At 38.2% G+C, this 12,413-nt stretch overlaps 1 protein-coding gene across 1 annotated transcript in view; it reads right to left on the bottom strand.

Annotated features, from left to right (window-relative positions):
• The window catches only part of LOC103890344 (zinc finger protein 595), a 250,709-nt gene that overhangs the window by 153,490 nt on the left and 84,806 nt on the right, over positions 1-12,413 (bottom strand). The window contains 3 exon segments of the mRNA XM_063723254.1: positions 10,202-10,294; positions 10,781-10,835; positions 10,838-10,912. Coding sequence (XP_063579324.1) covers positions 10,202-10,294; positions 10,781-10,835; positions 10,838-10,912 — 223 coding nt within the window.

Raw genomic sequence — 12,413 nt, 5'->3', positions numbered from 1 at the left:
GCACAAACAGCTCTACAGGATAAAATTGAATAATCTGATTATAAATGGGCAAAAATTTGAATAGACATTTCTCAAAAGAGGGCATACAAATGACAAAAAGGCATATGATGAGGTGCTCAACATCATTTATCATCAGATAAATGCAAACCAAATGACAATGAGATATCATCTTACTCCAATTACAACAGCTCTTATCCAAGTCCGGCAATAAAAAATGTCAATGAGGATGTGGAGAAAAGTGAACTCTGGCACTGTCTTGGTGGGAATGTAAATTAGTACAACCACTATGGAGAAGAGTTTAGAGGTTCCTCAAGAAATGAAAAATGGAGCTACTATATTATCCAGCAATCCCACTCCTAAGTAGCTACATAAAAGAAAGGAAATCAGGACATCAAAGAGATATTTGTACCTCCATTTTTATTGCAGCATTGTTCACATTATCCAAGATTTAGAAGCAACCTAAGTGTCTATCAACAGATGAATGGATAAAGCAAATGTGGTACATATACACAATGGAGTACTTTGTTTTTTTTTTTCTTTGAGATGGAGTCTCCCTCTGTTGCCCGAGATGGAGTCTCCCTCTGTTGCCCAGGCTGGAGTGCAGTGGCGTGATCTCGGCTAACTGCAAGCTCTGCTTCCGCCTCCCGGGTTCACACCATTCTCCCGTCTCAGCCTCCCAAGTAGCTGGGACTACAGGTGCCCACCACCACGCCTGGCTTTTTTTTTTTTTCTGAGACGGAGTCTCACTCTGTCGCCCAGGCTGGAATGCAGTGGCGTGATCTCGGCTCACTTCAAGCTCTGCCTCCAGGGTTCAGGCCATTCTCCTGCCTCAGCCTCATGAGTAGCTGGGACTACAGGTGTCCGCCACTACGCCCGGCTAATTTTTTGTATTTTTAGTAGAGATGGGGTTTCACCGTGTTAGCCAGGATGGTCTCGATCTCCTGACCTTGTGATCTGCCCGCCTCAGCCTCCCAAAGTGCTGTGATTACAGGCACGAGCCACCGCTCCCGGCCTTGTTTTTGTATTTTTAGTAGACACAGGGTTTCACCATGTTGGCCAGGCTGGTCTGGAACTCCTGACCTCAGGTGATCCGCCTGCCTCGGCCTCCCAGAGTGCTGGGATTAAAGGTGTGAACCACCACGTCCAGCCAATGGAGTGCTTTTCAATCATAAAAAAGAATAAGATTCTGTCATTTGCAACAACATGTATGGAACTAGAGATCATTATGTTTAGAGAAATAATCCAGGCATATAAAGGCAAACTTTGCATGTTCTGATGCATTTCCTGGAGCTAAAAATTAATTTCATGAAGCTAGAAGAACGATTGTTACAGAGGCTGGAAAATATAGTAGGGGGCTGGGAGGAAGTGAGGACAGTTAATGGGTTAAAAAAAATTGGAAAGAGGAAGATTTAGTAGTTGCTAGTACAACACAGTGATCATAGTCAAAAGCAATTTAATTGTACATTTTTAAATAACTAAAAGAATGAAATCAGATTGTAAAACAAAGGACAAATAGTTGAGATAATGAATACCTATTTACCTTGATGTGATTTTTATGCATTTCTTGCCTACATCAAAAATCTCATGTAGTCCACAGATATATATATATAGCTACTGTGTATTCACAAAAATTAAAAATTAAAATAATAAAAATATCAATTTAAATTGCAAAGCTTAAAAATAAAAATCATTGGTCCTCATTTCTTCATAGGTATATGACCTTAACATCATATTGATCACATTGCCTTTGTGGGAATTCCAAAATATAGTTAAGACTGTGTACTACTTTACTTTAGCAAAATGCCAAAAACATGTAGAAGAGAAGAAAAATTTTATTAAAATTTTATTATGGCCGGCACAGCCTTACTTCCTGCCAATACAGCATGGTCAACAATGAGAAACTTCCAACTGTATGCTTTCTCAGGAGAGAAAGATAAACACAGAATATGTGCCCACATTTTTGGTTTTTGGGGGGCTGTCAAAGATGGGTTTTGTCTCCCCTGACAGAGTGCTGAAGAAAAAGGTGGTATACTTTGGATGACAGCAGCTATGCATATTTTACACTACTGAAAGAAGCAATCCTAAAGATATATGAGAACTAAAGAGGCCAGAAGTGTTCAAAAATTGTCAAAAAGAGGAACAACATGAGAAGCATCATACATCCTGATTTTGAAAACCTATTATAAAGTTATGGTAATTGAAATCTTTGTAACTGGATCAAAAAAAGACAATACCAGTGAAACAAAATAGAACATGTAAATAATCTCTTGCATATATTATCAAATGAAGAGTAATTTACACATCCATCATCCATATTCATTGTAGCATCATCTACAAAAGCAAATATGTGGAAAGAACAAAGTTTTCTTTTTTCCTTTTTTTTTTTTTTTTTTTTTGAGACAGAGTCTCGCTCTGTTACCCAGGCTGGAGTGCAGTGGCATGATCTCAGCTCACTGCAAGCTCTGCCTCCCAGGTTCAAGCAATTCTCCTGCCTCAGCCTACCAAGTAGCTGGGATTACAGGTGCCCGCCACCATGCCCAGCTAATTTTTGTATTTTAAGTAGAGACGGGGTTTCACCACATTGGCCAGGCTGGTCTCCAACTCCTGACCTCAGGTGATCTGCTCACCCAGGCCTCCCAAAGTGCTGGGATTACAGGCATGAGCCACCATGCCTGGCCTAAGGATGCATTTTTGAGACTTTATTTATGTGCAAGAAGCCAGGCACAAAAAGATAAATACTATATAATTCCACTTATGTAAGATACCTAAAGTAGTTAAACTGCTAGAAATAGAAAGTAGACTAAACTGTGTCGGGGCTAAGTGGAGAAGAAAATGAGTGTTGTTTCACAGATGACCTGTTAGAACACAAAATAACTCTTATGTTTTAAAACTTTATGACCTAGGTACATATGCAGGTTTGTTATATAGGTAAACTTGTGTCACGAAGGTTTGTTGTACAGATTATTTTGTCATCAAGGTATTAAGCCTAGGACGCATTAAAGATTGAATTACACAATGCATCCTTTCATACCACATGGAATCAAACTAGAAATCAAAAGCAGAAGCAAAATTGCCAAATCCAAAAATATGTGAAACTTAACAGACTCTTGAACATACTCTTCTTTGTCAGAAGATTTAATATTTTTAAATGACAATACTACCCACAGTGATATTCAAATTCAATGTAATCCTGATGAAAATCCAAATGATACTTTTTAAAGAAATATTTTTAAAAATTCTTACATTTACATGGAATACCAAAGGACAACTGTTAGCCCGAACATTCTTGGAAAACAAGAACAAAGAGGCACAACGCTTCCTTTGTTTAGAACAGATTACAAAGCTACATAAATAAAAATAGTGTGGTACTTGAAAGAAGACAAATAGTGATGGAACAGAACCCAGAACTTAAAGCCAAACCATGTTTGTATATATGCTCAAATGATCTTCAACAAGGTTGCTATGACTGCACAACAAGAAAAAGACAGTCTCTTCAATAAATGGTGTTGGAAAACTCTGTAACTACATGGGAAAAACTGAGATTGGGTCCTTCCTCTGAACCATATACAAAAACTGTCTTGAATGAGTTAAATATTTAAATGTCAGAATTATACCTATACAATCTCTAGAAGAAAATACAGTAAGATTATGACCTTGGTCTCAGCAATCTTTCTTTGCATACAACATCAAATATCTGAGCAACAAATTAAAAAACTCAGAAAAATGGGACATTAAATTTATCTGTGCATATTAAAATAAACATTTTGTAAGAGTCCCACCTAAGAAGAAAACAAATTAAAAAGCATATATTTGACAGAAGCTAACATCCAGAATAAACAACTTCAAGAAAATCAACAAATAGTAAGTAACATGATTAACAAATGAACAAGATAAAAATGGTTCTTCTAAGATGAAATGCACACAGCAAACAATTATTGAAAAATATTTCCAATCTGTAGCAAAATGTAAAGCAAAACCACAATGAGGTATTATTGTACATTATTTAGGATGGCCAATATCAAGCAAAGAAACAATGACAAATGTTGTCATTTGTCATGGAGGAACTAAAACCCTTGTGTACTGCTGGTGGAAATAAATGTGATACAACCATCTGAAAAATGTATAAAGGTTCCTCCAGAAATTAAAAATGAAATTATTATATGACCCAGTAATCCCACTCCTTTTTTTTTTTTTTTTTTTTGAGACAGAGACTTGCTCTGTTGCCCAGGCTGGAGTGCAGTGGCGTGACCTCAGCTCACTGCAACCTCCGCCTCCTGGGTTCAAGTGATTCTTGTGGCTCAGCCTCCCAAGTACCTGGGATTACAGGTGCACAGCACCACACCTGGCTAATTTTTGTATTTTTAGTAGAGACAGGGTTTCACCATGTTGGCCAGGCTGGTCTTGAACTCCTGACATCAAGTGATCCACCCGCCTTGGCCTCCCAAAGTGCTGGGATTACAGGTGTGAGCCATGGTGCCCGGCCCCACTTCTGAGCATCTATTCAAAATATGCAAGGTATACCTGAAAGAAATATTTGCATATCCATATTTACTGCAGCAATATTCACTGTATTAGTTTATTCCTGCATTGCTATAAAGAAATACCTGAGCCTGGGTAATTTATTTTAAAAAGGAGGTTTTATTGGGTCATAGTTCTGCAGCCTGTACAGAAAGTGCAGCAGCTTCTGCTTCTTGGGAGACCTCAAAAAGCTTCCAATCATAGCAGAAAGCAAAGGGACAGTGAGTCATCTTACATGGTGGGAGCAGGAGTAAGAGAGATTGAGAGAAGAGGTGCCACATACTTTTGAAAAATGAGACCTCAGGAGAAGTCACTCACTACAGCAAAGACAGTATCAAAGGGGCTGGTGCTAAACCATTCATGAGAAGCCAACCCTTGACCCAACCACCTCCCACCAGGCCCAGCTCCAACACTCGGGACGGGAATCCGACATGAGATTTGAACGAAAACGCAGATCCAAACCACATCATTGACAAAAGCCAAAAACTGAAAAAACTCAAACATCCTTCAATGGATGAATGATTTAAAAAGATGCGGTTCATACACACAATGAAATATTCTTTAGCCCTCGATGAAAATATCTTGTGAGATGCTACAAGAAGGATAAATCTTAAAGCCATTATTTAAAGTGAAATAAGACACTGACAAAGTGACAGTGTATGATTCCACTTTTATACAATATTTTGAGTAGTAAACTAGGAAATAGAAGTAAAAACATGCTTGCCTATGGTTAGGGTTGTGAAACCTCAGTGGAGCCAGAGATCAAGGAGGGTTATTTAGAAAAAGCAGGCCCTCACCCAGGTGGCTAACTCAAGGGCACATAGACATGGCTACAGACAAGGAAATGGCACACCGAGCCTGGTGTTACTGAAGATTATGAAGCGGTTCCGCAATCTTTCTCAAACTCCTCTCAGCTACAGTCCACAAGTGGTCCTTCCCATTAAGAGACCTGCAGGGAGACACACCCAGCCATAACCCTGGAGGCAGGCTCGTGTATCTTGGCCTCAGCTGTGCTCCCTGAACCAGCCCTGTGACTCAGTTCTAGCTCTCACAGTCACTGTCTGTGGCTAGTTGTACACACTCAGGGACCCACATAGAGACTTCTGAAAACTGTTCCCAGGTAGTCAGTAGAAGCCAAACCCATTCATACACCTGGTATTTGGCCCATCATATGCAGACAAACTTCAACCCTACCTTACTGCCTGCCATATAATGTCCTCAAGGATATTTAATGTTTCCATGGCCCAGAAAGAATCCATGACTGTCCAAATTTCTGGTAACACAACCATCAAAGGCAGACCCCACAGCAGACCCAGCAGCACCCTTGTGACCCAGCTACAGTCCTTCTCTGCAACCCCAGAGGAAATCTCATCAGCCTGTGGACCAAACAAATGGGAGATCTTTACCTGTCAAAAATAGTTTATAGAAACTGTAATCATTGTTAGATCCTTCAAATGTACAGACACAGGGCTGCTTCAGAGACTACAGCTGAGGCCAAGATATGCAGGCCTGTCTGCAGGGCCACAGCTTCTTATTACTGGAAGTTTCTTTCAGAACAATTCGGCAAGGAAAAGGACAACAAATCTCTCCAGCTTGGAAAGGAAGTAAAAATGTTACTGTTTGTAGATAATATGATCATGCATATATATATAAAACCCTAGAGTAAAACAAGAAAAATTGTTTGAACTAATAAATGCATTCGTTAAAGTATCAGGATACATAATCAACATACAAATACTTGCAGGTTTTTTTTTTTTTTTTTGAGACGTGGTCTCACTGTGTTGCCCAGACTCATCTCAAACTTCTGTCCTCAAGTCATCCACCTGCCTTGGACTCTGAAAGTGTAGGGATTACAGAAATGAGACACTGCACCTGGCCCAACATAGAAATATTTGTTGCATTTCCATACAGTAGCAACAAACTTTCCAAAAAAAGAAACAATTTCCATTTGCAATAGTATAAAAATAAGAAACTTAATTAAAAGAAATTTAACCAATGAAGTAAAAAAATTATACATTAAATACAATAAGATTGATGACAAATTGAAGTAGACACAAATAAAGGAAATATATTCCATTAGGATAACTAACACTGTCAAAGTATCATATTATCCAAAATGATCTATAGATTCAATGTGATCCCTATCAAAGTTTTAGTGGCATTTTTCACAGTAATAGAAAACACAATTGTAAAATTTAAGTGTAACCTTAAAGAACTTTAAATAACCTGAGCAATCTTGAGAAAGAACAATGCTGGGGCATCATACTCTTTAATTTCAAATTTTATTTAAAGGTTATAGTAATCAAGAGTATGGTATGTGTATAAAAACAGATACAAAAGCCAATGGAACAGAATAGGGAGCCCAGAAACAAAACCAGAATACATGGTCAACTAATCTTTGAAAAGGCCACCAAGAATATACAATGCAGAAAATAGTCTTGTTGATACATGGTGCCAGAAAAACTGGGTATCCACAAGTGAAAGAATAAAAGTAGAATATTTTCTTATACCATACCCCCAAATTAACTCAAAATGAAACACTTAAATGTAAGACATAAAACCTTAAAACTCCTGAAGAAAACATATAAAAAAAAAAACCTTGTTAATATTGGTCTTGGCAATAACTTTTTTGATATGACATCAAAAGCACAGCAACAAAAAATACAAACAAATGGGACTGCATCAAATTGAACAGCTTCCACACAGCAAAGAAAAAAAATTTTTAACCCTACAACATAGGAAATTATTTGCAAGCCATATATCTAATGAGAAGTTCATATCCAAAATGTATGAGACACTTCTGCAATTCAAAACAAAACAATAATAATAACCCATTCAAAAATAGACAAACCATACATACAAGGGAAATCTGTATGCTGTTGGTGAGATGTAAATAAATAAAGTCATAAAAAAACAGTAAAAAATAAAAATGGAAATATCATACAACCCAGCAATACCACTTCTGGGCATCCTACCAAAGGAAATAAAATTTGTACCTTGAAGAAAGATCTTCAGCCCTATGTTCACTGTAGTATTGTTTACAATAGCCAAAATATGGTATGTGTGTGTCTATATATAGACAGTAGAATACTATTCCGCTGGAAAAGAAGGAAATCTAGCTATTTACAACATGGATAGACCTGGAGGACATTATGCTAAATGAAATAAGCCAAACACAGAAAGACAAAAAAACTCCTTGTTTTAAGTTAGATGAGAAATCTAAAAAAGTACACTCATAGAAGCAGAGTGTAAAATGGTGGTTGTTAGTGCCCGAGGGTAGAAATATGAGATGTTCAAAGAGTACAAATTTTTAGTTATAAGTTGAGTAAGTCTGAGAAATCTAATGTAAATTAGCATTAGATTAGCCAAATAGCATCGTGTTTATAGTTAGTAATACTGTAATGTATGCTTACAATTTGCTACTAGAGTAGATCTTAAGTGTTCTTACTACAAAAAAAATTGAGGTACTAGATGTGCTCATCAACTTGACTGTATTTTGTTTCACAATGTATATGCATATCAAATATTACATTGTATACATTAAATATATAGTTATACAATTTTTATTTATCAGAAAAATCCATGTCACACAAACACAGATGTACAGTAAGTACTCACTTAATATTCAAAATAGGTTCTTGAAAACTGCATCTTTAAATAAAACAATGTTGCTATATGACATTCAAATATAACCCTTGTTTCTATCAATTCAACTATAGTAATTCTGCCTCTGGGTTCAAGCGATTCTCCTGCCTCAGCATCCTAAGTAGCTGGGATTACAGGTGCATGCCACCACACCCAGCTAATTTTTTGTATTTTTAGTACAGATGGAGTTTCACCATGTTGGCCATGCTGGTCTCAAACTCCTAACCTCATGATCCGCCCACCTCAGTCTCCCAAAGTTCTGGGATTACAGGTGTGAGCCACCGTGCTAAGCCAAAATTAGTTTTCTTAAACAACATGTTCCTTCACTTACAGTTTCCATGAAACTATCAACAATGTTAAGTGAGAATTTACAACACACATATATAACTTATATGGGTGGGTGTATGTGAGACCCACATTTTTATAGAGATATCAATAGATCTCAATGACAGAATCCCAGTAGGCTTTTTTTTTTTTTTTTTTTTGAGACGGAGTCTCACTCTGTTGCCCAGGCTGGAGTACAATGGCGCCATCTCGGCTCACTGCAACCTCAGCCCCCTGGGTTCAGCGATTCTCCCACCTCACCCTCCCGAGTAGCTGGGATTACAGGTGCCTGCCACCATGCCCGGCTAATTTTTCTAATTTTAGTAGAGATGGGGTTTCGCCATGTTGGCCAGGCTGGTCTTGAACTCCTGACCTCAGGTGATCCGCCCACTTCAGCCTCCCAAAGTGCTGGGATTACAGGCATGAGCCACTGCACCTGGCCCCCAGTAGGCTTCTTACTAAAAGTATAAGATAATAGTTATTAAGAAATAATAATATACACTTAGCAGTGTTCTAAGCTAGTTAATGACAGTGCATTTAAGAAATCTTGAAGGTGAGTAGATACTTTAATCAAGTGGTGTCCAATCCTATGAATGTAAGAACATTTCACTTATCTGTTGCAGTAGATATCATAAAAATTATTTATGAACTTTTTTTTAAAGCTCATCAGGTATCATTAGTGTTAGTGTATTTTATGTGTGGCCCAAGATAATTCTGCTTCCAATGTGGCCCAGGGAAGCCAAAAGGTTGGAAAACCATGCTTTAAACTATATTATAATTTGAAAATTTACACATATAGAGTTTAAATTACAAATCTCAGTTTATACTAAAACAATAACATTTTGAAGTACAATCAACAATACATTTTTCATATTTAGGAAAATGCTTATCATTCTTATAAAATTGCTAAGAAAGAATTTTTGTAGAATTAAATTTGCAATAGGATTAAAAATCACTAAGCAGAAAAGGTGCAACATCTGTCCCTAGTGTTCCTGGGATTTCTGAACACAATTCCAATATGTCCACTACTTGCCTTACATATTTAGGCATGATACAAAATCAATATTTGAAAAAAATACTTTAACATAGAGCTCCTCAATAACACAATTATTCCTATGTCTCCAAAAGCAATGGAACAGCAGTCAGATCATGCAGCCCCTTATAAGTGATAAAGTGGACATTGGCTCTCCCTGTAAACTTGAAGGGAGATCTCTAAAGAAAAAAGAGGGCTGGGTGTATGGCTCATGCCTGTAACCCCTGCATTTTGGGAGGCCGAGGCAGGTGGATTACCTAAAGTCAGGAGCTTGAGACCAGCCTGGCCAGCATGGCAAAACCCTGTCTCTACTAAAAATACAAAAATTAGCTAGGTATATTGGCAGATGTCTGTAATCCCAGTCACCCAGGAGGCTGAGGCAGGAGAATTGCTGGAACCTGGGAGGAACAGGCTGCAGTGAGCCGAGATCACACCACTGTACTCCAGTCTGGGTGACAGAGCAAGACTCCATCTCAAAAAAAAAGAAAAAAGAGAATTCTTAGAAGATTTAACAGCATGGGGCTGAAGATGCTCCTATTTGTGAACATGAGAAAAAACGCAGCCTTTTCAGAAATTATTTGCATTGAAGAAGAGCTTTCCAAACTACATTTTAAGGCCTGACTTCCTTCTTCGCCTTTGGTCCCCTTGCCTGTGTCCTCTCCTTCATTCACTCTCACCTACCTGGGGCTTTGGCTACTGTCTCATGTGTCTTCCCATTAAAGGGCTCTTTTCTTTGCTCCAAATAAGAGAGCAACACCTGTTTTATTAAAAAAAAAAAAAAAAAAGTAACGTGACTATTGCTGAAGATTCTACAATTACCAACCTAGTACTATGCTAAGAAAAGAGAAATTACAGAAGATTCTAGAAAATTAATCCAAAAATTGTTTCCTGATAGGCTCTTTAGAATATTTAAGTGTTTTAAATCTGTGGGTTCTAAGTTCCACTACCCAGTACTACTGAATCAAAAAAAATTGGTACAAATTGGATTTTAAGATGTGGAAAACAATATTTTACAACACCGAATTTATAAAATTACCACTAATCTAGAGTGAAGGACAAAAATTCCCTCAATAAAAGAGAAGGTTTAGGTAAAGATGAAACATCTTAAAGATTTTTTTTACACCAGCAAACTCCCAATTTTTTCATGAAGAAACAAGGTGAAATTAATTCACGCAAAGCAGAAGCTCCCAAGAAACATTCTACAAAGGAAAAAAATAAAACTCTGAGGGAATATTAGGAATTACACATGAAAGTTATCCTCACCCAGGGAGACCAGGTTTCTGTAGTTCTCCAACATCACATCTCTAAATACATTCTCTGCTGGGCAGGATCCAGACATTTCCACTCTTCTGGGGAGAATTCTATGGCCACACCCCTGAATGTTAAGAGTTCCTGAAGACACATATTTATCAAGTGACAGAGTTTTTTTTTTTTGAGACGGAGTCTTGCTCTGTCACCTAGGCTGGAGTGCAGTGGTGCCATCTCAGCTCACTGCAAGCTCTGCCTCTCAGGTTAATGCCATTCTCCTGCCTCCACCTCCTGAGTAGCTGGGACTACAGTCGCCTGCAACCATGCCTGGCTAATGTTTTTTTTTGTGTGTTTTTAGTAGACACGGGGTTTCACCATGTTAGCCAGGATGGTCTCGATCTCCTGACCTCGTGATCCACCCGCCTCAGCCTCCCAAAGTGCTGGGATTACAGGCATGAGCCACCACACCCGGCCAGTGACAGAGTTCTTAAATTGACTACAGGAGAAATGAGTTAAGGGAGCTAGTTCTGACTGTAATTATCTGATAAAATAACTTTCAACACAGTCATGTTCTCTAAAGTATTCTATAACTCTTAGGAAAAATGATGGCATGTGAGCAATTACTGTTGCTGCAATGGAAATATGGGCTGCACTGACCTGCTGCTACCAAAACCAAGCAAAGTAGGCCCTGTGACTTCCTGGAACAAAGGGTAAACTCACCACTCATTAAAGTATCTGGAAGCCCTCATGCTTGACCCTGCCCTCACTGTAGAATCATGTTTTAATTTAAAAAACAGGGATGTTTCCACCCAGAACAATAGACAGGATCTGTGGGGAGGGAACAAGTGACTGTTTCTCTTCAAACAGTCCATGTGATACTATTAGAAGACTCAGCTGAGAGTCACTTAGCTAAGCACTGGCTTTCAAGCTTCAATGTGCATATAAAGTATTTGCTTTTCTAGGCCTCACTGTAAGTGACAAAATTCTGCAGGTTTGAAAAGGGTCCATGATTTATATAGCTTCTTATAGCAAGTCTCCTGTTAATGCTGATATTCCTCCCCCTAGATCCATTATAGTACCACTCAGCTAGAGAAAGCAGGCACAGCACACAAGGTCCCTTATCCCAACACAAATACTTTTCATCTGAAGACCACCAATCGTCATTCTGTAACCGCATTCTCTGCAGGCCCTTCAAAGGTTACAGAGGCTGGAGATGGTGGAAATGTCTGAGTAAGTCTGCATTTGAAAAACATGTGCACATGCATTAATGTCATCTTTATGGAGCATGTACTATGTGTGCAGGAGTATGTCACAGAGCACTCCGCTGGGAAGCTCACATTATGTGTGTTAATTCTCATAACATCCTGGGAGGTGGGTACTAAGTCTCCTGCAATTCCTAGGATTTAAATACAGGACCCAGCATTTCTATTTTTTCTTCCGTTTTCCTATCATTGATTTTTTTTTTTAAAAATGTATAGAATAGTTCAATATAAATAGATGGGAGAGAAACAGAATGGAAGTGTTAAGTGCAATTCAGAGGAATTTATTTTTGTATTTGTATTTACTTCAAGAATTGCAAAAAAAACAAAACAAAACACTAAAACTGTAGGGATGGAGAACAGATTGCTGGGTATCTCTAGAAAAC

This window comes from Pongo abelii, chromosome 3 (assembly GCF_028885655.2).
Source record: "Pongo abelii isolate AG06213 chromosome 3, NHGRI_mPonAbe1-v2.0_pri, whole genome shotgun sequence".
Taxonomy (NCBI): Eukaryota; Metazoa; Chordata; class Mammalia; order Primates; family Hominidae; genus Pongo; species Pongo abelii.
The sequence above is the reverse complement of the archived record's forward strand: the minus strand, read 5'-3'. Positions and strand labels throughout refer to the sequence as shown.